This window comes from Eretmochelys imbricata, chromosome 6 (genome assembly GCF_965152235.1).
Source record: "Eretmochelys imbricata isolate rEreImb1 chromosome 6, rEreImb1.hap1, whole genome shotgun sequence".
Classification (NCBI taxonomy): Eukaryota; Metazoa; Chordata; order Testudines; family Cheloniidae; genus Eretmochelys; species Eretmochelys imbricata.
This window is the reverse complement of record NC_135577.1, coordinates 57,799,067-57,825,000: the sequence shown is the minus strand read 5'-3', so window position 1 is coordinate 57,825,000 and position 25,934 is coordinate 57,799,067. Positions and strand designations below refer to the sequence as shown.

Here is a 25,934-nt window from a genome sequence, read left to right as displayed (position 1 = left end):
CACAACCCCACTGCACAAGTGGAGGGCAGGGTCCCTATACCTTCAAAGCAGCACACAGATCAGTCTTTCCTTCATTTGTTTAACTGCAAAAGGGACACTCAGAACACAGGTTTGCAGCTGTGATCTGAAGCATGAGGGAAGGAGACTCAGGGAAAAATAGAGAGGTGGTTCCAGATGGCAGGAGCTGCCGAGAAGGCTCTTGAACCAAACAGTGACAAGACTTCAGGATGGGACGGAGAAGGCCAGACGAGCCAAGAGGGGAAGATGCAGATTGTGGACCAGCTGGAGCACGTTCACAGAGGTTTGTAAAAACAAGGGAAATGAGAAGCTAGCTCCTGAAGTTCCCCTTGCCATATGTTTTGAAGACTGTTGTAACTTTACAGTCTTTGCCAATGCCACAAAATGTCTCTGCTCTTCATACCAGCTGGTATAGAATTGGAGTGTAATTACACCCCACAAGAATCTGCCTTCTATTTCCTTGCTTAGGGGACAGCAATGCATGGCCGGGAGGGGTGCTTGGTAGCTGTGCTGGTGGCAGATGACCAAAAAGGATAAGAAACACACCAACTGAGTTAGAAGAGAATTAAGTGGCAAATAAGTTACATGCAGACAAAGGAAGAGAGTGAAAGAAATTGCATCTCAGTAGTGGAAAACTTGCAAAGGCTATACACTGTAAGGGGCAGGAGGACTGGATCTTGTAGTGTGCATTAGTGCCCACCCTTATCTTAAGCTGGACTGTGTTTAGCCCAATACTGGAAAAATGCCATACTGGCCCTCTTCCTGTGGGCCTGAGCATACTGCAGTATCCCAGGGCAGGGTTGGACAGCAGATCAAGCCAGGGAGTCAGCTAAAACGCAAGATAGAGAAGGATGTAGGAAAATCTCAGCTAACATGGCATTCCTAGGGACTGATGAATTTAACCCATAGTTTCTCAAAAATATTCAAGACAAATATGTGATCACTGCTCCGTTAAGAAGTCATATGCAGCCAGGATCTTGGGGTGTCACCTATGTTCTAGTGTTACTGACAAAAACAGAACTTCTGCTAAGTTATGTTCCTGGGAAGTTATTTGTTATAAGGCACTGGGACCATCCATAATCTCTGTTCACTCTGCTCTTCGCTCTAGTCTGCAAATCTTGTGCTTGCCAGCTGCCGCTGTAGAAAAACAGAGGGGCAGGGGAAAGAGGAAAAAGGAAAAAGACAGGCTGTCCTGTGACTGCACTGCTGTCCCCTAACAGAGGATTTCAGATCCCCTCCATGTCCGTGCCAGTCCCCTGAGCACAGCTAATAGGGTTACTCCTTCCACTAGCTCCAGTTCAACATCTTTCTTATTCGGTCTGCGGGTGGGAAGTGCCAAGCTCCCATGGTGCGAACTGCAGTGATCAGTGAATTGCAATGGATTAAGCAACGGTGTCCCCTACAAGCCTGTCCCCTACAGGAGGGGACAGGATTCTAGCCAGGGCTCCTGATAGAGTGAAAAGTGTCAGCCTTGCTACCCAGCACTGCAAATAAACTCACTTCAGCGACACACCAAGCCACACCTACTGGAAAGTGACCATTATGGCCTCACACCATACTTCCCTGAGAGGGATAATTACAGGGCCCAGCTCAGTGCTATCTTGGGATAACAGTGTGGTGTGTCAAGACGGACTGAGGTCATGTTCTGCCGAACAGACCAGCTAGTCTGAGGGTTGATTTTCAACTTTTGAGTTTTGTTCAAGGGGACTTTGTGCCTCACCTCACATAAATGTTAAGAGGAGGGCAGGGCAGAGAACTGTGCAGTGCTGTGGAAACACCTTGTCTATTCCCCACATGTCTCAGTACCCCATCCTCATAGGGTCTACGTTGCATAGGCCTGCAAATGGCACAGGGTTTCAATAAGGCTGAAGTTATGGTCCTGCAACATGGACAGCATGTCTGTTTGACTGAGGCTGGAGCCCCACACGCACACTGGAATCATGAACTCCAAATTGAAAGCAGCAGCCGCCGCCGCCACTTGCTCAGCTTACTTGGTTCAGAGATGAAGCTAGATGACTAAAGTAGGTGGTCTCCCCTTGACTGCAAGTCTACTCTTCACCATCCACTGCATTAAAAAAGCCACAGCCAGAGAGCAACATACCACTATATACAGACTCAGCCTTTCCCCACTCAGCCCCACAATGCCAATGCCATCACCACTTAGCCTTAGCTCTGAAGCACTCAGACTTTTGTCTTTCCCATTTGCTGTAAGGAGAAGTAGAGAAAGCAGGAAGTATAGGTGAATTCTCTATTCAGTGGAGCTTTGTGACCTGCCTTGGCTGCTCAGGTCTCCAGCCCCTCTCCCCTCCTCCCCCCACAACACATCCTTCCTGGTCTCCCTAGGGCTTCTTCAATTCGCTATGGCTTTATCACCTAGTACTGGACAGGTGTCATTTCAGTGTCTAAACAGCAGCCAAAATTGCATAGTGTTCCCCTAATGTTTTAGGGATCATCTTCGATACGACCAGAGAGCTCATTTCAACCAGGCAAGGACTCTAGGTTAGAAGCCTTGACCATGAAACCAGAACAAGGAAATATTCCTTCCTTTGGTCCTTTCTAGATAGCAGACAGCAAATGGGAGCTCAGAACCCCAGGACCTGGAGACCTTTGCCACCCAGTTAAAGCCCTACAGTGGTTGAGACCTGTAACTCCATAACTGCATGCACACGCTCAGACTTCACAGGGGAAATCCAAACACACTGACAATCCCTGGATTTGAGAATAGTTTTGACATGGACATGTTCATAGCATTGGTTCCTCCAGCCCAGGTCAGTAGGATGGAGGTGCCAATCACATGGCTGCAGCTGACAGGTTAAATGGACCACAAAAGTCAGTCATCATAGATATTAACATGCAAGTTCTCCACAGGCATGGACATTTCCTGTTGTCACTGCTGATCTGCAGAATGACCAACCACTTGAGCTTTACACCCCAAATCCATCCTGGCTGGAACCAAACCCACCCCAGCATGGGCCTGTCATTTCAGGTAGAGGGCAGTCACCTGTTATTCACTAGCCTCAGCTAGACAGAGAAAAGTCTCAGGGACTATGAGCCCCTGCTACTCCCAGAAGCAGCACACAGCACCCTTGATAGGGCTGCCCAGACATAAAAGAAAGCTGGGTCCATTCACTTGAGTATTCACAGTGGATCCAGCTCACTGTGATTCATGCTTTGTGTAAGGCAAAAAAATCTCCATCCAGTCCTTGAGTTACTCTAAGGGAAAAGCCTCCAGCTGCCACATGTTGCCTCTTGGGCGCATTGAGCATTAATGCAAGTCCCCTCTTCCCACCAACATGCACCCACATGGCAACAGCTTAGATAGAAGTCTGCTCTGAATCCTTGTGTTAAGGAGAGCATCACTCTCAAATGGAGGCCACTTCTAGAGGGACACAGCAGCTTTGGGATACTGTCTCATCTCCTCCCCCCTCGCCACCTCCACTGCAGAGTGGGACAAATTGCTGGGGGTACTGCTTGGCTGTCCTGCTTCAGAGCTGACCCCAGAGTGAATACGCCTCTAGATGGTGGGGGTAATATCTTTACTACTTATGTGGGGCCCTCAATGGAGCCTGCCTGGCCCAGGGAGGGATGTGCAGGCCTCATTTGGTCAATACCCCGCCCAACTCATTGTCCCTAGTTCAGCACTGCGGCCCAGCTTTCCATTGCGCAGAGGCCTGGTGCTAAGTCAAACAACAGCCTTTGTTTGAAAGGTCACAGGAGAAGCAGCAGATGACAGTTGCCCAGAGAACAGCTGCTTCCCATCACCTGCAGCCAGCCAGCGGAGGCCCAAGGTCCCCGAGAACCCTGCTGCAGAATTCCAGCACCAGCTACTCCTCCCCTCACCATCTTTTGACCTCTTTCCATACAAAATGTGGGAAAATACTTTGCAGTTTGTGGATCAATTTGAAGGAGCAGCTTGGCTCTGCCCCCTTCCTCCCTCCCCCTACCAACTTAGAGCTGTCCCATGGGGGCTCCCCAGGAACACTGGTTTGCTGGCTGGGAAGGGGGCAATGAGGAGAGGGTGTGGAATAAAGAGACTTTGCAATCCGCACTCAAACACTGCAGCAGTAGCAGCAAGGGAAAGAGAAGCAGGGTTATTATAGGGCAAGACAGCACTGCAGGCTATTGTAAGACACATGCAGCCTCTTCTGCCTCTCCTATTGGAGAGAACCATCTCCATAGGAATGGTAAGCAGGGCTCCTGGAGTGCAGGTTATTTGTGGCCAAGAATCCTACCACTTGGTTACCCCACAGCTCCCCCAACCACCATGAAGAGACCCTGAAACAAATAAGTGAGGGGAGAGGGGGAAAACCCACATTAATCCCCTATTTTCCTACTCGCACCTTTTTGAGACTGTTACACTGAATACACAAAGTGCCCCAATCCCTGTAACCAGGATAATAGTCCCAGAGTATCTCTCACTACCTCTCCCCATGATGCAGGGGGGGCTCTGTCCCCTCCCCAAGTTGCTATTCTTGCTGAACGCAAACCAGAACCTGCCTAAAAAGTGGCTGAAAGTCACAAATCTCTTAACTTTAGGGTCCCTCTGGACCCCAGCTCACCCCATCCATGCCTAGAGGAGTAGGGGGTTGTAAAGGATAGTTTACGGGGTGATACAACAAACAGGGTAATACCTTCTGTTATGGGCAGGTAAGGGGCAACAAAATCCTAACTCACCCCCTCAGAACTGATAGGCAATTACAGATAAGCCTGGGAACTAGTGTGCATTGGCAGAAGGGCCAGATATAATCCTGTAGGACTTCCTCTACCACCACCACCCCCAAACTAACCTAGACTAAAGCCAGTCCCCTCAATGCTCTGATGGCCCTTTAAGACTCTCCCTGTGTATACTAAGAACATCCATGACCTTTGGTCCCTGGCAGTCTTTATTTGGAATCCTGGCTACTCCGAGAGGGAAGCAACAGAAACACATGGCAGGGAAAGAGCTAGCATAGCAAACTGAGGGAAACCAGATCCAGATGTGTCCCAGTTGCAACATCAAGGCCAGCACTCCAGGAGGCTGTAGCATAGCACAGCTTGAGGCACGACAGTGTGTGGGGTAGAGGAGTAAAGCCACACTCAGAGGATAAGCTCGGAAAGCAAAGCTCTCCTTTTACCAGGCTTCTCAGTCATACACATTCAGCAATATGGAGAGAAATGGGCAGAGTTTAACCATCACAGGAAAACTGGGGAAAGCGGGAGTCTGAAGCTAGGTCTACACTAAGGTAAGATCAGCCCAGCTATGTTGCTCAGGAGCACCGGGGTTGGGGGGGGGGGGGGGGGGGGAGACGGACACGGACGACTGGTGCTCCGCATCCACAGGCAGTGCCCCACCCCTCCCCAAATCAGTTCCCCCACACACACACACTCCCAGGATCTTCTGCCTGCCAGCAGGCCCTGCAGCTCAGTGCCTCCCCCTCTCCCTGCACTCCCACCCATGGCAATTAAATTAACTGTTTCCTGCAGGAGCCTGGGAGGGAGGAGCAAGGACATGGCTCGCTCAGGGGACAGGGTGGAATGAGGCGGGACGAGATGGGGTAGAGTGGGGGCTGAGCACCCTCTAGTACATTGGAAAGTTGGTGCCTATGCTCAGGAGTGTGAAGAATCTACACCCCAAGCAACATAGTTAAGCCAACCTAACCCCCAGCATAGACAGCACTAGATCAACAGAACAATTCTTCTGTCAATCTAGCTACCACCTCTCAGGGAGGTGGATTAACTAGAGCGATGGGAGAATCCCTCCCATCACTGTAGTGAGTGTCTACACTGAAGCAAGAAAGTGGTGCAGCTGTGCTGCTACAGCATTTCTAGAGAAGACAGCCTGAGGCTTCCCTGCCCTAGTGGTTTAGTAGAAAGAGCCTGAGGCATAAGGCCTTGTACCAGAGGCCTGAACTAAAGTAGTGGTCAAAGCTTTGGCCTCAGGCCTCTGATACATGACCTATGTCTCAGGCTCTTTCTACTACAAGCGGCACCACCTTGAGACAGAGACAACAGAACAATCCCAGTGTGAATGCTACAATTTAGATCAGCCTGTGGAGAGCATTGAAAGGCACAGATATCCCAGCCATTAAACCAAACAGAGGAGATTTGTGGGGAAGAGCTGTGATTGAACGAGAAGTTGGGGCCAAACTCTCAGGTGACTATATGCCAGACAGAGCCTCCCATCCTCACCCAAACCAAGTGAGCCAGCACCAATAAAGGATTCTGAAGCAGCTCACACTGGGTCCTCTTCCTCAAATCCAATCCTCCTCACCCCACCAGGCAAGCCTGCACCAAGACCCTCAAAAATTCCACTTCAAATGGAAAACTTGGGACTGATTCAGCTTTCTCAAAATCAAAACCAGCCACTAGGACTTGAAATGAAATTACGATGGTTCTGTGACACCTGCCTGACTAGCCTATTTAGAAGAGGAGGGAGGATTGCAATGGACTCCGCAGGTTTTGTGGCTTCACTGCTCTGTAGCAACCCTGTTGCTGCTGCTCCAGATGTGGCAGAAAAAGAAATGCAATAATGGCAAATTTCCAGGGAAGCAAAGGAGGCCCACGTTCCCCTTGCCATTGACAGAGGAGACTGTAGGCACTAGACACAGCAATCTGTCTACTTCAGGCAGGGGAGGGGATGGGAGTGTCTATAGCTGGAAGCCACATAAAACTGCAAGGGGCATCAGGGTCAATGATGTTGATTTTTCCCTACCAAAAAGTGGCCGGACTTTTGGAGTGGGCACCTATACTAAATTTTAGTTTAGGTCTGAAGTCTAAAGGTCACTTAATGGTCCACATCAGAGGCTAGATATAGTCCTTTCTGCCCACCCCCTAATTCAAAGCTACTAATTTACTCAAGCCCTCCCACAGAGGCACAAAATTACTTACAAAGAAGAGGAGGTTGAACAGGAAGAGAAAATACTTGGTGACTTTCAAACAGTTGGACCCCATCTTCCTTCACTTCCAGGATCTAAAAAGGGGAAAAAAAAAAAAAAAAAACACAAAGTCAACAATCCACATGTCAGTATATAGCCTCTAGACAGCATTAAAGGGGCACTGGTCATCACTAGAGATAGCTCTGAGCCACCATTTTGCCAGAGATACAGCTACATAATAGCTGGTTCCGTAGAGATCATGCTTGGGCCAGCTGGATGAAGGGTTCTCCTTACGGTCCGAGAAGAGGATGGACCAGACTGACCACCACTGACAAAGTGCCACCTTTGTGGAAGTTTCCTGGATGGTGACAGAGGGCCTACAATGCAATTCTGTCAGTCACAGAAAGGATGTAACCAGCTAGGAGCCTGATAATTCCATTGCTATTTATATGTAATCAGCTGAGGCTCCAACTCCATATCCACAGAGGACACCGCTAAGCTTTGAAATGAATCTTGTCCGGCTCTTTCTGTATGCCCATTCTACCTTACTCCCCCAGAACTCTCTTCCTTTCTCCCTGTGGGCCTGTAGACAGTCAAAAAAGGGGGTCAAGAGCCTAGTTTGAAAGATTATGTCAAAAGGGTCTTTTCCAAAAGAATTTCTAGGAATTATTTTGGGGCAGCTCCATGGCTGGCATGTTCTACAGAGGTCAGACTAGATGATCAGAGTGGTTCCTTCTGGCCTTGGAATTTGTGTCATGCCAGCCTTGTACAACCCAACCCAGTAGCCAGTCACCTGTGTGACTCTGACAACCCTTAGTCATACAGGACAATACAAACCACAAGCTGTGCAATTCAGCAGCATCTGAATGAGTGTCTTTGCTCAAGGACCCTTAAAAGATGGGCAGTCAGACTTGTCACCAAGATGTGCCTGCAAAAGCACCTTTCCATTTTCACTATAATGGGATGACAAGCCTCGGGATGTCGGTACCAGTAGCGCAGGGTCCAGCACCTCAGGCAGCAGTTTGATGATGCGGGCCAGAGTAGTACAGACAACACAAGAATGAGGGCAAGAGGCATTTGATGATCATACCACAACGTGTGTAGTCTGGTTTTCAGAGGATCACGGGAAGAATGTGTTGGAGATTATGTTTGGGAGACACCAGACTGGTAAGAGAATCCTGTGAAACATTTCCACTATTTGTCCTGTGTACTGAGACAGACATTGCAGAGTCACAATTCTTTGCCACAGACCAATACAGCTTCACTATACCTGAAACAAGTTTTGGAATATCTGTCTGTCCAATTAACATGAACACGTAAGGGGGGGGGGGGGGAGAGAAAGAGGCCAGTGCAATTTGGGGCTGCATGAGTATCACATATTGGTGCAAGAGAGGCTAGCCCATCCCAGTAATGCTTTTGGAGACTAATCTGCAATATTGTATTTAGTTCTGGATACTACTCCAGACAGATGTAGACAAAGTGAAGGGAGTTCAGAAGAGTGCTGGAGGGATTGAGTTAGTTTCTCTTATTTCATCCTAGAAAGGCATACCTTGGTTGAGTGACTGATATTTAAAAAGAGGAAGATTTCCACATCTCAGAGCTCTGTTTTCCTTTCCAAAATAAGGATAGCTTCTGGGGAGAATGTGAAAAGCTAGCTGCTTAGCACAGTTTAGAATGTTTGAGCTGCTCACTCAACAAGGACTGATGTCTCTTTAAAAGGACATAGTAACCAACAGGAAGGATGAGACTGGGGTAAAGCATCACTCCAATTAAACAGTCAACCCACAAAAACTAGGACATCAGCAGAGAGCTTTCTGGCTTTGGGTTTGTTCAGCAACAGTCACTGGAAGCCAGTGTGTTATTCTGTTTCAGTCCAAAGCTTTTGGCTAATCCTATTAAATATTTAGGTTAATTCTGAGCTAAACTGGAATGTAGGTTTCATTCTAATTGGCTAGTTTCCCCCACCAACCAGCAGTCACTTCTAGACTACAGGGAGGGAACACTGAACTCTAGCCATTGTGCAAGCAGGTATTACGGTCTTCAAGGCAGACACCAAGACTGAACTGGGTCCAAGGTTTGTAGCTGGACAGTAAGCAATGGGTAGGTATTTTCATATGACTGATGGGGAAGGGACAGTGTTACAGTGAGTTTGTGACCAAGTCCCAGCTCCCAGTCACACTCCCAAAATACCCAGCTAAGAGAAGTGACAAGCACAATAACATGTAGCACAGGCATTTTTGGGTGGGAAGAGTCACTGTGCATATGTGTACATTACAATTAGATACCCACAGCTGGCCCAGGCTTTGGGGCGGTTTCATTGCAGCGTAGATGTCTGGTCTTGGGCTTTAAGATTGTGTGAGATGGGAGGGTCCCAGACCTCAGGCTGCAACCCAAGCCCAGAAGTCCACACAGCAATGAAACAGCTCTGCAGCCTGAGCTCCAGGAGCCCAAATCATCTGGCATGGATCAGCTGCAGGTTTTGAATTGCAATGTAGACATATCCTGGATAGGGAGTTGAATGGCCCCTCACTCACCAGAATATCCAAGCACCTCACAAACACTGCTAGGTTTATTCTCATAACCCCTATGAGGTGGCATATCCTGATTTTACAGACTTGGCACAGAGGCACAAACAGACTAAGTGACTTGCCCAAGGTCATGCAGGGTACATGGTAGAGCCTCGTCCTAATACAGTGCCTTTCACCACAAAGGTCATCCATCCTTTCACTTTGGGAGAGATTAAGGCAGAAAGGACAAACAGGGCTGTCTGGGAAGCAGTTAGTCACCCTGATACACAAAGCCAGAAAGTTTCTAGTATTGGAATTACCAAACTATACACAGAGGCCAAGGTGATGAATTAACTCAGCATTACAGCCTCGCATGGGCATGTTGCTAAACAGCTAATCACACACACACCCCCCTCTTATTTTGTTCATCTGTGAGCAGACTAATGAAGTTCACCTAGTCTAGTACTGGATCTCCAGCAGTGGCCAGTACCTTGCTCTAAAGCATGTGGTACAAGGACTGGCCTACTCCAGATACCAACAGTTTGAACACCATCCCCCAAATACAGTAACATACACAGCTCTACTTTCTGGTGTTCTCTGGAACATACCAGCCACTCAATTCGGCTGCACAGTGCCAAGAACAGAAGGTCAGGCTATACAGCAACTACCACATTACCATTTTATGCAAAGGTAGGTTTTGCCCCATGGATGCACTGGCTACAGCAGGAAGCCAGTTTTACACCAAAGTCTCCATGGTCTTTGAGTGACTGCCACACTGCCTCCAGAGGTATGGCTTGTTTGCCTCTGCAGGAGCAGCAAAGAAAGCTGTTTGTTCCAAGTCAGTTTACCTACAGCTCCAGAGGTTAGAGTTTTCCAGTTACCCACCAAACACTACATTGTGCAACAGCACAAGAGCCGCTTGCTTAGAATCTGGAAAGACCTCTACGTCATGGAGTCTCAGGGTGTGGTTGATGCCCCAGCCTGTACCCGGTCTCCTGGGAGTGACCCCTTTAGTGTGGCAGGCCACAAGGACCCACAGTTCTACAGGGGCTGGCCTGTGGCCTCCAGGATGCGGAGATTGGTCCTTCAGCACCAGTAATCCCAGTCTCTCTTCATGATTCCCCACAGCAAATCCAGACTCCTGTGGGAGGCTTGTACCCTTCAGGGCATAATGCTGCAAGTACTCACTGAGAGCAACACACTCAGCCTTTTCAAAACAAGTTAGCCATTTATTAGTCACCTGGCACACACAATCCGAAAGTCCTTAGGTTAGCAAAATCAGTTAAGGTAAGCCATACACCATCCTGGTCAAACCAGTGTCCTGTTGAGCCAGCCAAGCTATGATGGAGTCTGTCTCTGGTGATCTTCCCCCCCATTTCCCCACTTTGACCAAGGCTCCTGAGTCCCTCCAAAAAGGGCCCCTTCTTTCAGTCACCTGATATCTTGTTCTCCAGCTCAATCCAAATCCTGCCTGCTGGAGTTTCCTGCTGTTATGTGATGATTGTTCAGTCATGGGGGCACATTTTGGTCTTGCTGGACCCTCTGCTGATTTGGGTTACTTTGAGCCAGTTCTTTAATGACAGTATTCATTCCCCCCAGACAGCAAGGTCACATCCACACCCCCTCTCCTGCACCATTCCAAGAGCAGTGTTAACACTTTTTTACTCAGTAGGTAGCAATGCAATGTACAGAGGGAAACTGAGGCATGCCTATGCTTCATAAAAATATTGCCAAAACCTCCCATTTCATCACAACCTCTAGGAAGTAGTTCAGTTTTTACTGTTTTTTTTTTAAAATGTCTTGATTTCTGCCAAGACTAAGGACACCCTTGTTTGCATGAGGGATTGTACTTGGTGATGGGAAGCTATACAACAGCTCCTCACACTCTTCTAGCTCATGACACTATCATGAGTGAGGGGTGCAATTGCTGCAAACCCTGCAAGAGAGCGTCCTGTACACGTTCCTCAGCCAGTCTCAATGGAGCTCTCAGGGAGCTAGCTCCCCAGACAGAGGTGGGGTCTGTGTGTTGTGATTCTAGCTGTTTCCACTAGCTGAAATATAAAAGCCAAATACTGTAACCTGCTGCCCAAGCCAATAGGGATTTAGCATTAGGGATTTAGCATCAGCGTCCCCAGAAACGATTCACCTCTTATTCTTTAGGGTTCATGGCAGTTTTGCAGTGGACACTAGGCAGTCACATGACCACTTAGTTGTCTCCAGTGGGGCTCATGAGAGTCTCTTAATACTTAGGGAGGCACAGAGGGGCATGTTAAAGAACTTAACAGGGAGTTGTAAGAACAGAGTAAAGTAGGGGAGTATTCTCCCCATCTCAATGGGGAAACAGACACAGATTTTGTGAGGGACTTGATCACATAGCAAGGAGCATCTCCCACCCCCAGCGCAGTATTTTTTAAATACACACACACACACACACACACACACTCTGATGCTAGAGCATTGGTACAGTCCTCTTGCTGTAGCTCTGGGCACCCAGTTCACAGCTCATAGTTGTAAGCAAAGAATTCAGAAAACAGTTCCCATCAAGGTGTTTATATCCAAAACATAAGAACTCCCTCCCCAAAATCCCAACATATAATAGAACACTTCAGAGAGCAGTTCCCTTACCCAATGAGGGTACTGGCTGAGAGAAAGACAGGCTTGGGTAAAGAGGCTTCTGTGCTTAAGGAACAAGTCTGTCCTTGCAAGGGCTTTTTCTGATCTTACTTCACAACCAAATCCCTGTATTGTCAACACTAAAGCCTTACCAAAAAAATTGTTTTTAAAAAGATCATGAGTCAGCACCAAGAGTCATGAGATTTGCTTAAGTATAAGTTTGACAATACTGAATTTTGGGATTTCTTGTTTGACCTGTTAGGGTTTGCTCAGATCATGTGCTGAAGATTTTCTCTGCAATTATGCAAGCTAAAAGCTTGCTTTAAAATAAATAAATAAATAAAAACGAACAATCCACCTCAAGAAAATCTGTTTTCTTAGTCTCTTGACTCCAAGAGTTGAGGCTTAAAAGGAAAGGAACAGTCACAAGATTTGGGAGAATTCACAACAGTGGAATCCTGAACAGCAACAACTCAGCAAGAAGTGACAAAAGGCTTGTTGACTTGGAGGTAGATGACAACTGTCATAATGGATCAGGTCTGTAGGACATTGGGGTCCATCCAGTCCAAAAATTAGGACTCATCCTGATCTCTTCATCTGAAGCATGATGTTTAATCTCTTCCACAAGAATTTGTTAATATTCATTTACAAGAGCTAATGCTCTTTTGGAATCTTGATGCTCGAGGACAAAAACTTAGCATGTGGCAGGGAGTTCCACAGTTTAATTACACTATGTAAAAGTATTTCAGTTTCACCTTTTAGTTTCCTTCAGTGACCTCTTGTCCTTGAGTTATGAAGTTCATTTACCTTTCTAGGATTAGTTATTTTATATGCTTCATCATAGCCCCTCTAAGGTTAACAATTTCAGTCAACTGTCTATGAGTTTTACTGTGCTCCTAATAAGTCTCACTGCCATTCTCTGAATCACCCCCTCTACTTCTGCATTACTCTTGACTGTGCAGACTAGACAAAATTCTATGGGAGGCCGCACTATTCACGGACAACATTCCCTCTCCCTCCATATTGGCCTCATTCTTTAAATATCCCAACAGTTTGCTGTTCTGCTTCATTCGTCATGCCCAGGCCCCTTTGAGTAGTTTGGCCCAGGCTCACAGCCTAAAACCAGACCGGGGGGTGGGAGGGTGGGGAGAAAGAGAGGAGAGGGAGGGAGAAAGAAAGAGTTTGTGAAACCTGGAGAGTTCCACAGCTCTGAACAGACAGGTCTAGGAGCCAAGGGGTTCTGCTCACCAAATGGGTTCCTGCCCCTGCAAAGAACAGTGCAGCAGTCTGCATGGGGCAAGGATTAGTGCAGAGGCCACTTCTCTTATTCCCCTGAGGCCAGGAGTGGGGAATGATTCTTCCATTGGGGTATTATGCACAAGGCTTGGAGTTGACAGCAGTGAAGCTGGAGCACATAATCAGGGGAGGCCAGCAGCTGAGGAAAGGAGAACAGAGTCCCTCTTTGTTAGGGGCAGGAGAGGAGGACTGGCATGACTCAATGCTGCACTTCAGGTCTGTAATATAAGCCCAGTCACCTCCCCCTATCCACAAAGGTGGCTGGAAAAAGTAAGGCACAGGTGGCAATGGGAAACTTGGGGGATTCCTAGCCCCTCCCAAAAACAGTGAGCTGTAAGGTGATGCTGTGGGAACCAGGAGTCCTGAGGAAGTGGGAAGATGAAAGCATAGAGGGCTCAATTCTCTTCACACTATACAGAAAAGACAAGGGCCAGAGGGATAAGGCTACTTAAGGTTGGGGGTGGGGTTTTTTTGTTTTAGTTAAATTGCAAGCCAGGGCTCTTTAAATAGTTCTTTCTTCTTGACCCCACAAGCAGCTCATGGAAAACTCGGAGTTTGGTGCTCACTAAAGTGAGCCAAATATAATCAGCCAGCCTCAAGTCACTGTAAATCTCTCGCTATGCAGCTTTGATACCAGACCTCAGTCCGGACCTGCAGCGTGCTCTGCTATTGCAGTCTTGGATTCCCAGATAGGCCGCTCTGCAGATTCCTGTTTGTCTGGAAGGGTCACCTGTAGAGCAGTCTAAGGAACAGTAACGCAACGTAACGCAAAAGCAAAGCACAGCTCATGACTGGAAAGAGCTAGCCCTCTTGAAACGCATCAGGTGCTGATGGGGAAAGCTCCAAGACAGTAACAGATACCACGGCACACGGAACCAACCAAACCGAGGGGGATGCATCCCCGCAGGACCAAGAAACATTGTATTTAATCAAAACTCAGGATGGGCTGCCAGGTGCCGTCACCTCCCCCGGAGGGAAGGGTCACCCACCCAGGAGAGCTGCATGGCGTTTACAAGTTCATAGTCCAAACAGCCAATCCCCTGAAACTAAGGATTTCAGAAGTAAGGCATGAGCTCAAGATCAGGATGTAGACACCAAAGCAGAGGGCATGGTATAGGTAGCTGCTGTCAGGCTAGTGCTAAGCTCTGACAAATGACAGTGATGAAGTAGTAAAGGACAAATTCTGCCTCTCTCTAACGCTGCCTGTAGTTTGAGTGCCACGCCACGACCTAGCTATCATGGGAGACCTGAATGCCAAGGTTGGTAAGGACAACACAAAAGAGCAATGGGAAGACATGGGTGTGGCACCATGAATGAAAACAGAGAAAAAGCTTGTTGATTTCTGTAATATGAATGGCCTAGTCATCGGCAGAACCCTATCTGAACATTGTGAAATTCACAAGCTGGCATGGTGTTCTCCAAATGGCAGAAATAAGAACCGGACTGACCATATCCTGATCAATGGCAAATGGAGACGCTCACTGACAGATGTGAAAGTGAGAAGGTGTACAGATGTTGGCAGCGACCACCACTCTGACAGCCTCCATCAAACTAAAACTGATAAACAAGGGACATAGATGTTATATTGACAAGCTAAAGTCCCTTGAAATACAGAAATTCTTCGTTCTGCAGTTAAAGAACAGGTTTCAAGAATTTGCAGACCTTGATGAAGAGGAGGGAAATGCAGATGAGGAGATCAATAAGTGGGACAAAGTAATAGCAATTTATGAACAGAGCACTGAAGCCTGTCTAGGCTACTGGCAGAAGAGAAGGAAGGAGTGGATTACACCCAGCACATGGAACGCCATAGAACCAGACTAGCCCCGAAGGAAAAAAAAAAGTTAACACAAAATCCCAGAAGCTAAAGGACAAATACCACGAGCAGTATAGCAAGGCACACCGGGAGGTCAAATGCCTTGTGAGAGCAGACAAACAGCATTATATTGATAATCTGGCAACACAAGCAGAGGATGCAGCTGCTCGTGATGAGCAAGGAACCATCCACAAAATGACGTGGCTTATCAGTGGTAAATGGCAGACACCAACAAACACTCAAACACCTATTAAAAACCAAAAGCCAACAAGAAATGTGCTGGACAGAGCATTTCAAAGAATTGCTGAATAGGGAGCCATCTAAAGAGGAAGCAAACATCCAGGAGGCAGAAGATCTTGATGTCAACACAGACACCCCAACTAAGGAACATTCAAGCCATCAAATCCTTAAAAAATGGGAAAGTGCCTAGCAAGGATAACTTGAATGCAGAATTGTTCAAGGTAAATTTTAAATTAGCAGCATCTATCCTGGCCCCTCTATTTACATCAGTCTGGGAAAGGGAAAAAGTGCCAGATGAGTGGACCAATGGTGTTAAAGTGAAGATATCACTGAGAGTTCCTTCCTTTGGAAATAACTGGCGTATCACACTTATCTGTGCCAAGCAAAGTATTGTGAGATCATAGTCCCGCATTTACTAGAGGCGGTTGATAGCATTCTCAGAAAAGAGCAAGCTGGTTTTCGGAAAGGGAATGGATGCACAGACCAGATCTTCACTCTGTGAAACACAACAGAGCAGTGCTTAGAATGGCAACAGCAACTCTACATAAATTTCATAGACTGAGGTGGCTTTTGGTAGCATTCACAGGACCAGCCTATGGCGCATTCTGCGGGCATATGGAATTCCTTTCTGTATAATCAGTCATCAAAAGCTTCTATTTTAACTTTACATGCACTGTTGATCACAGTGAGCTCAGTTTTGAAATCAAAACAGAAGTACATCGGGGTGTCTCATGTCTGCAATCCTCTTCAACGTTGCCATCGACTGGGTTATGCGGCATACAACAGAAGACATGCCAAGAGGTATTAAATGGACGCTCTTCTCATCCCTTGAAGACCTGGACTTCGCAGATGATCTCTCTTCTATCACATACCCAACACCATATACGAGAAAAAACTTGACTCAATGCATTCAGCCAGAAAATTGGACTTAAAAACAACCACAGTAAGACAGATACCATGACCTTTAATATTGCCTCACCATCACCAGTATGGACAGAGGATTATGTTCTCACCAATGTAGAAACATTCACATACAGCACTATCAGTCAGGATGGTGGAACAAGCCAGGACATCCGGAACAAAAATCAATGCCAGGAACACCTCCAGGAGCTTAAATACAGTCTGGAAATCAAAAAACAACACCAAAACCAAACTCAAGATTTGTCAGAGCTGCATACCTTCAACACTACTTTATAGTGCAGAATGCTGGGGAATGAGAAAGTATGACATGTCCAAATGGTCTTCATTCCATACAGCCTGCCTCAGAAAAATCCTCCATATCTTTTGGCCCAGAACAATCTCAAACCAAGATCTATTGACATGGTGCTCAGATCATCTTGGCTGTACTATCACCGCCAAGAGGTGCTGGAGATGGATCGGTCAGTCATGTGCTTCGGATGGAAACTGATTCCAATCACCAGAGTAGCAATAAGATGGACACCTGAAAGCAAGCTAAAATGAAGCAGCCCAAAAACAGAGCTATGGAAGCTGAGCTGAAAAACCTAGGGAACCACTGAAAGACTTGCCAGAAACAGACAGGAGTGAAGGAGCTTCAGCCCTAAAACGCCAGAGGTGTAATAGGAACATGATGATGATGGGTTAGGATGAAATCAAAGCAGCAGTACCAGAGTCAGAAGCTTCCCCCTCATTCCATTTCATGCTCCCTTGGTGTTGCTGTAGCCATCTACCAATTCTCTTCCCCCACCCTTCTTCGCTGTGTATTCGGGCTTCTCTAGAGATCAGCCCTGTTTTTGCAGCCACTCTGTCCCTGGCTTTCCCTCAGTTAGAGACACAGAGAGTGTGTTCGTTCCAATAGAGCTTCCCCAGTTATCTGAGCCATTCATTGCCTCCAGGGTGGTAGTTGGCCCCATGCAGCGAGTGTTCCAAAAACCACACTCAGGAACTTCTGCAGCAGCAGCACCATTCCTCAGTAGAGGAAGAGTACCTGAGCCCTGTAGGTTGTACTGGATTATCTGCTTCCAGCTGCTATTCCTGGTCTTGGATTTAAGTCTCTAAAGTCTTCTGTAACTTGCCCTCCTATCCTTCCCCTATGTACCATCCTAGTTATGGAGGTCACCTAGGGTCCACTTGCTGAGAATTCCCTTGGGAGAGGCAGCATTCTTGCTGGAGAGCCCTTGACTCTCAAATTGGTTCCCCCTCTGAAACTCCTGGCAGCCATTCAGGTCACAGGACATGGTCTGTTGGTTGACGGTCCAAGGAAGTATGGTTAGTTTAGGTAGAGAACATGTAAATTGCTAGCTCAGTTCTTATCCAAATAACTAGCACACAGTTCTAGAGAGATTAGATTTGAGACTGATGTGCCCAGAGGTTGTATTGATGGGCCAATCTTTAAGAGCCAGCAGACACTCTCCCCAACCTTGGGAATCCTGCTTTGTGATCCCAAGCTGTAAGAAGCAGCTGCCCATTTTGTTTCCATACTGCAAGCCCTAAAGCTGGAAAACAGGAATCTCTGCCAAGGCACAGCTCCACAAAGCAAAGTCTGAGGAGATGGAGACCATCTGGAGTTCACTCACCTAGGAGACATGCCCAGTTCCCACTGCAAGGCTGACAACTCTGTGCATTAATAGCCACTCATAGAGAAAGAAACTCAAAACTGAGTTGCCTTTAACTCCAGGGGGTGAGAAAGCTTTCCAAGGTATATGATTGAATGGGGGGAGGGGGGAGCATGGAGGAAGGAGAAACAGACACTAAGATGACCTCAAAAGCATAAACAACACAGGCACTAACTGCTGGAAACAGTTTCACTTTAAAGCTTAGCCATGACACTAGTGTATTTTGAGAGCATAGGCAGGGAAGTGTTCCCAGAGGCTGGGTTCTGAAGGGGAATCAGGAGGACTACTGATCAGTGAGACCCGAAGAAGCGCTCTATATAGCTTGAAAGTTTATGTCTCTCACTAACAGAAGTTGACCCAATAAAAAACATTACCTCACCCACCTTGTCTCTCTAATGAGAGAAAGAGGCAGTCTCAATGTCACCACCAGTTAATGAATAGTGACAGAGTTAATGAGCCTTTTCTTTACTAACACACCAGTCAGAGCACAGTGTTCCCTATAGGACTAGCGTTATGGAACCATCATCAGGTTAACAAGTGATCAGAAAACACGTGATAAGCGTGTACTGTTGACATGAACAAAGGCCTTGGACTTTAAGTGCAGGTAGGAAGTTGCCCGAGTAACATACCCTACCAGAGGCATTTCATTACCTCCAACACACACAGTTTACTATACACAGAACCTGGCTGCAAACTCAGCTGTGATACCAAACACCATGACTCGATAATAGCTTCTTCAGAGACATTGGAGATTGCAAGTAATATGCCCTGTCATAAATTTAACCCCTTCCTTTAAAAAAGCAGCAATGCCTCAATCAATCAAATAAATAAATAGTGTCCAGCCTAACAGGAAGGAAAACAAAACAAAACCTATTTGCAGCCCTTCTTTTAAGGCTGCAACACTTAACTCTCAGCTTCTAGGCTGGGTTACCTAACAAAGTGAATGCAGATGGTGTCTGTTATCCATATCAAATGATGGGGGTAAGATTCCTGCTCCCTGAGAGCAGGCCTGAAGTCATTAAGAAAGTAACTGACAGACATTTAACATGAAGTCATTTATCATACATGATGCAGAAATTTCACCATTATTGAAGTGGAGGGGTGAGGGTGGAACATGCCAAGGAAACTGGTGGCTTTATTGCCAATATCACTGCTTGTCATCTTTAATAGGAGGCATTGAACTCCCCTCTAGACAAGATCAGAGGTAAAGAATGCTTACCATGAAAGGCAAAGTCCTGAAGGAGGCTGAATTTCTGATAGGAGATACCAAATAAGACAAGCAGGCTAATTGAGATAGAGTTGTTCCCACTCCATCTTGATGCTAAACAGTGAAAGCTTTTCTGGTTTGGTTCCTGTAGCTGAGGCATCATTAAGAAGTTAGCTTTATTAATATGTTGAGCAGAGAGGCAGAGTAGGGGGTCCAGTGAGATGCCAGGCATTAGGGACAGCAGTCATCCAATTAGGACTGCAGAGTTTCTTCACTTTTGTTTTTAATAAGCAAGCAATAAATGTGGCAGGAAGTAACAAATGCTTTAGAGACACACAAAGTGCCATCCGGGATCATTAAACAGAAGTGATGACAAACCAGAATTCGGGTGTTATTGGCAAGATTGGAAGGGTTCATAGCACAAACAAGGAAGTACGCTCAATGTAGAGGAAAGCTGATTGCAACCTTTCAAATGCCTGGAACAGCCAGTGAACTAAAATAAAAACTAACACCAGGCTTCTGTCTGAAAGTCGTTTAGATTAATATTACTATAACCAATAACTTAGATTCAGAGATAAAAAGTTGTCTGTTATTTTAGGTTTGTGTTCTTTATTAAACTGGCTGGACAGTGTAGTCAGATAGTTTCCCCGCATTTCAACAAGGGAAACTGACTCACTGCACAGCATTTGTCAGGGGACTGGGACACTTGCAACACCAAGACTATATTTAGTTCATTTTTTGAAATTGACTAAAAATACCAAATTAAGACTAGCCACAAATCTAGTTCACTGTAGTACAATATAGCTTCAACTAGCCAGTTTTGCCTTCTGGTTCCCATGCACCAGGGTGATGCTCCCAACACTGCTGACAGAGGTGTAAATATGGAGAGTGTCTATTAAACATTTCTATTTATATTGCTGTTTAAAGAGACAGACACTTAAATTGGCAATTCAAGGGGGGGGGAGAGAAGAGAACGGGACCATGACACTTGACTACATTGCCTCTAACAGCTTTGAAGGGAGAAGCGGGGAGGAAATAAGACTTGTTTTAAAAATGGGGATGCAATTATTGTTACTGGCTTTAAATTTGTAAGCCAAGTCCCCTCCCCCATTTCATCAGCAATACCAGAGAGAGACTAGTACAACTCACTGTCTTGAAGGCAGAGTCCTATTTAATATTTCATTTTGCTGTATAAGTTAATATAGAACTTGTTCTGAGGCGCCTCATTTCCCTCTGTGGAGAAGCAAGCTCCAGGAGCTGACATGCAGTTAGGCCAGCCTCATGGCAGGCTTGTATAAGGGAAGTTCTTGAGTTCAGGATTCAAGGCCAGCAGGGACAGACTATACCTCACTCACTGGGCTCATGTAAATCCCACCCACCGTCCACCTAGCACTGGACAGAACAAAGTTATCAGAATAGAGTCCGCACTGGGCTAGGTACTGCACAAGCACAATCCCCAAACCTGCTTTATTAAGGAGAGGAGCAAACAAAACAAAAAAACCACACACAAAACCCACCCTGAATTGTAGAGTTCATCCCTAAAATCCACAAGTTTCTCCCCCACCACCACCCAAAAAAACCCCTCATCATTCAGAAGCTGCAGCAGCTCAGCTTGACACTTACTTTGCATAGATAGGCCTGCACAGACTTGCTTCCTTCATATGGAATTTTTGCTGAGAAGAGGAGAAAGACTTAAAACTATCTTTTGGTTGTTTTGGGGAGGAGGTGGGGGAGAAGGGGTGGAGATATTTTAATCTCTGTGGAGATAGATAGGCCATGACATCATGGAGGGAGAGAAGAGACGAGGAGAGAAGAGACAAGGAGGACTTTCCACTGTTGGGTTCCTGTTCACAAAATAAAAATAAGTTTGCTTAGCACCCCAGAAGAGGGAAGTAGTCTGACAACAGAGAACGGAAACCAAAGTCACACACTAGTACATTTCTCAGAATTTAAACCTTTGATGAACTACAGCCTTCCCTTAGACTTCTCATCAGCCTTTCCAGGGACCTGTAAGGGCTGGGAGCTCAAACTTACTGTCTTACTCCCTAGAGGTGTGTAGGAACCTTTCCTTGGCAATTTGAGCTAGGACTAAGCCATCAATTGCTGCAGAATTTGAACTATTAACACAGTCCCCCACTCCCCACCCCTGAGTTCTATACATATGGTTAGAAAGAAAAGCTTGAAAATTTAAAGACTCTCCCTGCCCCCACCAACCCAGTATCACCTCTCGGAGCCTACAAACAGGTCAGTTTCATGGTTGTGACCAAAAAAGTTTAAGGGCAGAAAGGACGGGGACCCAAATAATACTGGTTCCATTCTACTGCTGCTGAGAAGCTTAAGGGCAGTAATCACTGGAATTATTCATAGAGGTCAAACCACCCAACATTGGAGGCCATGGGAGAAGCAGGACAGTGGAGACCCTCTATCCAAGAGACCCTTGGAAATAAGGAAGGCAGGGAGAAGAAAAGGGCATTCTTTGTGCTCTGTGTTGGAGTTGTGGGGAAGAAGATAGGAGAGTTACGTAGGTGTAAGTTTAGCAGAACACCTACTAGACAGAGGCAGACACATGCCCCTGGATTTTGCTCAGATGGTCCATCATAGGGATAGGAAATCCCAGCACCGTGCCACTGGGATCTTCATGTTGTTCATCTGGACTTTGCTGGTGGACTCACCCTGGATTTTACTATAAAGCCTCCGGCTATTAGTTGCCTGATGCTTCTCAGACCCTGGTCTTTTCCCCTACCTCATCAGAAGAAAAAGTAATGCATTTTTGTGACCTTCTCTAACTGCACCATAAACCAAGATCTCCAATACAGTGACCATCTAGATCAGACTACTGCCTATCCTTTCCATTGGTTTGATTTAATATGATTGATTTAATATGGAGATGTCATATTTGCCAGGACAGCGGCCCTTGCTATTTTAGTGACCTTACTGTATTTTTTCTTACAGAAAGTGTCACATTGTTAAGTGCATCATCATATCCTTACTTCACTTTCCGTGCTGGAATTCATTCTATTTGCCTACAATTCCCTATGAAGTTTGCCAGACACAGTATTGCTCCCTTTCCATGCCGATCAGTTGGACTTTCTACAGTCCTTAGTTATAGCATTGAAATGCAGGCACCCTGCTCAAATGGACCTACTCCTATGAGGCTTTAAGCTCCATATGGATACCTTAGAGATTAGGTAGCGACACCCCTTTATAATGGCAACAGCCACCACATTCCTGGCTCTGCACTGCAGTGTCAGCCCTGGGACATGAATCCAACTCCATCAGAACCAGGACCACAACTTCCTGGAGCAGAGTAGAAAGTCTAAGCTCAGTAGGCAGAACTCATACTACCTACCAGATACTATATGCAAGAGCCTCCTAGAAAGCCACGTGGCTGCAGTGCAAAATGGCCTTTCTTGTGTAAGCAGAATAGCAAGGATGAGGGAAAGGAATGCATTGGCTGCACAGCTCTTTCAGTGGGGAGGCGCTGCCCTCATGTCAAGATAGTTTAGTGGAAGCTTTTAGATAAACTTCAGAGATCCCAAATCTCCAGTATGATGGGACCCTGATATTAAAGGAACAATGTTGAAACCCATGAGCCACCAGATGGCTACCACCAAATCCAGTCTACATCTGTCATCACTACTTCCTTCCATCCATGAAGTTTAGTTTCCTGCTGTGGTCTCATAACAGTCCCATGAGATCAAGTGCAACAGGATTCATTGCACCCAAGCAAACTTCACAACCCTGTCACTAGCAGATAAGCCTGGCAGCAGTGGATACGAGCATAAGGACAGCAAGTCATAGAAACTGAGACAAATGCTGTAGCATGACCCAATATCCTGAACTTTTGGAGTGCATCGTGCCTGATGCAGCCAGCAGCGTGCATTGTAAGGATACCAAATAAGTCACAGGTAAAGTTTGAGAGAAATATGTAGATCCTTCCTACTTAAAGGACCTGCCATTTCTAAAGAAGGGAAGTTGTCTTTATATTAATCACTTTAAAAATGGATGTCTGAGACACTCCTGCTTCCTGCTCAAGAACTGGGAGCCTCTCCCCCTTCCCTCCCCAAAGGGTCTGTCCCATTACTATGAGTGGCACAGTCTGTTGACAGTTCCCCTACACATGATACATTAGAGTCTAGCCAGCCCCCCACCCCAATGTGCTGAGTGTTCCTGGGTGCCTCAATTTCATGTACAGAGCCACAGCATGTTTTAAATTGGGCATTTTAAGAGCCAGTTGGCATTTGCTATGGAAGCTACCTGAAATACCAGGACCCTGTGCAAGACAGCTTCTGCCACTGGAGGGGAAAAGCAGTCTCTTCCCCATCAGGCCTTATCAACCTCACAGCTACTGCTGCAGGTGTTTGTCTAGTGACAGCAAGGAGCAGTGCTATAGGAAGCAAGCCATTCAGCAAAGACTACAAAGGGAGTTACAGAAGCTGCAGTGAAACTACTTGATTTGTAGCCAAAGCATTTGTTTAAATGAAGTGTTGCAATAGAAGTCTCATTAGAGAAGGCAAACACCAAACAATCCAGTCCCTTTGCTATACAAAGCCAGCTGGAAGAGAAGTTCCTACCATCCCTGCAAGGTCAGAAAGCCTTTCAGTTGCACCCGGCCTGGGACAGCCCCAGTGACAAGATTTAAGTGACATACGCAGGCGCTTTGCTCTCCCAGAGACTGCATGTGGTACAAGCAGATGATTCTACCAGATTTAACTGGAGTGACATGAGAATATTAGTCAATTACAGGCTTGCCAAGCCTTATACTGAACCCTGCCACCTACAGTTAGCGTCACTCCTCTCTCTGATCAAACACTGTCCTGAGAAAGTCAGACCATCACTCCAACCGACCTCTGCATCGGTATAAAGAGAACCATTCCTCTTGGCGTGAAGCAGTCCTGTCAGACATATGGGATAAGTTCTCCAGGAATTTGGCAGCTGCAGCAGAGAGTAAGTTTTAAAAGCTGGATCTGTTTCAGGGAGACTTTAGAGTCTCCTGATTTACATGCATTCAGTGTCCTACTTATGCATTTGACAGTTTGGAAAATGGGTTAAGCTGAACCAAAAACAAGGCAGGCTGGGCGGCTTTTTCCAGTTACTGAAGTGTCTTATGTTCTTCAGTGATCACTGTGGTGCAAATTTAGAACACTCTCCTGAGAGGAGATAGCAGGAGCACAGGCTGGAAGGCTGCCCTTTGGGCTCTTTAAGGCTGCTATGTTCAGCACCTTTCATCCAAGGATCTCCAAATGCTTTACATATATTAACTACACCTCAGCACCTAGGCAAGTACCCTCATTTTAGAAAGGAGTCAGCAAAGGCAGGATAGTCCTGTAGTTAAGTTAGTAGACTTGGACTCAGGAGATGGGATGGGGGTGGTGTGTCTATTTTTAGCTCCATCACAAACTGACCTTGAGCACTCTTTGCATCAGTTCCCACCCCCTCAAAAAGGAAAAAATAGAATCTGTAAAATAGGATAAATACTTTCATGGGTCCCCTGTGAAGTACAAAAGTAAGTTGAATGTTTCATTCAGACATTAAGCTACGAAGGGGCTAAAGTACGTAGGCACACAAATGGAGGATCTGACTTCTCTCAGTACATTGGAGCAGCACTGTGAAATAAAACCCAGAAGTTCAACTCCTAGTCCCTACCCTGACCTCTACAGCAGGGGAGGGCAAATGTTTTGGCCTGAGGGCCACATCTGGGTATGGAAATTGTATGGTGGGCCATAAATGCTCATGAAATTGGGGGTTGGGGGCTCTGGTTGGGGGTGAGGGCTCTGGGGTGCAGGAGTGGGGGACTGAGGGGTTTGGAGGGCAATCAGGGCTGGGGCATGGAGGGGGTGAGGGGTGCAGGCTCCAGGTGACGCTTACCTCAAGCAGCTCCCAGAAGCAGTGGCATGTTCCCGCTCTGGCTCCTATGTGGAGGTGTGGCCAGGCGGCTCTGCGCACTGCCCCATCTGCAGGTGCCATGCCTACAGCTCCCATTGGCCCCATTTTCTGGCCAATGTGAGCTGAGGGAGTGGCGCTTGGGGTGGGGGCAGCGTGCGGAGCCCCCTGGCTGCCGGTAAGCATAAGAGCTGGAGGTGGGGATATGCCGCTTCTTCCAGGAGCCGCACAGAGCAAGCCCCTAACCCTGCTGCCCAGCAGGAGCTTGAGGGCTGGATTAAAACATCTGAAGGGCTGGATGCAGCCCCCAGGCCGTAGTTTGCCCACCCCTGCTCTATAGGATACATCACCACCACCTTCAGCTGAAGGATGAACCACTGCAAGAAACTGCATCTTTGGCACATCTGTCTATTTGCTTAGTAGTATGCATGTACACGGCCCACCAGACAGCTCTGCATTGAGCTCCCAGGCACAGAAGGAGCAACTAAAATGCAGGAATGTGTGAGCTCTCCTTAGGTTGTCATTTGTTTCAGCCAGCATCCTGGCATTGTGAGGGAACTGTTCCAGCTCCAAGTTTCACACCATGTAGGTGATTTTATAAGCAAAAGCCTTATAGTGAAATTATTCCATCTTTAATGGAAGCAGAGAGCAATTATTGCACAAAACACCATTCCAGTTATTCAGTCAGAACAGTTAAGGCCGCCACTAAATTTAACAATCGGATGATAATTGTGCATCTGATATTCTAGTTATACATGCTATAAAAAGCTGAGGGAATCAAAGGTCCCTTCAGGGCCCAAGAGTTACCAGATGTGCCAGGAAGGAATTACTTCTCCTCTTTACCCACACATAGCATTGCTCAGTGCATTAGGGAATTCCGTTTTGCCTTTCACTGCTGGATTCAACATAAGCCACTGCCACAAGGAGGCT

The 25,934-nt window shown here is 46.6% G+C and overlaps 1 protein-coding gene across 3 annotated transcripts in view; it reads right to left on the bottom strand.

Annotated features, from left to right (window-relative positions):
- CD82 (CD82 molecule) overlaps positions 1-25,934 on the bottom strand; it is a 63,475-nt gene that overhangs the window by 24,607 nt on the left and 12,934 nt on the right. For 2 of the 3 annotated variants that reach the window (XM_077818576.1, XM_077818578.1), the window contains exon 2: positions 6,886-6,967. In XM_077818576.1, coding sequence (XP_077674702.1) covers positions 6,886-6,948 — 63 coding nt within the window. In that variant the 5' untranslated portion in view covers positions 6,949-6,967. Of the gene's footprint in view, positions 1-6,885; positions 6,968-20,744; positions 20,966-25,934 lie in introns of all 3 variants that reach the window. The other variant, XM_077818577.1, reaches the window with a different exon arrangement.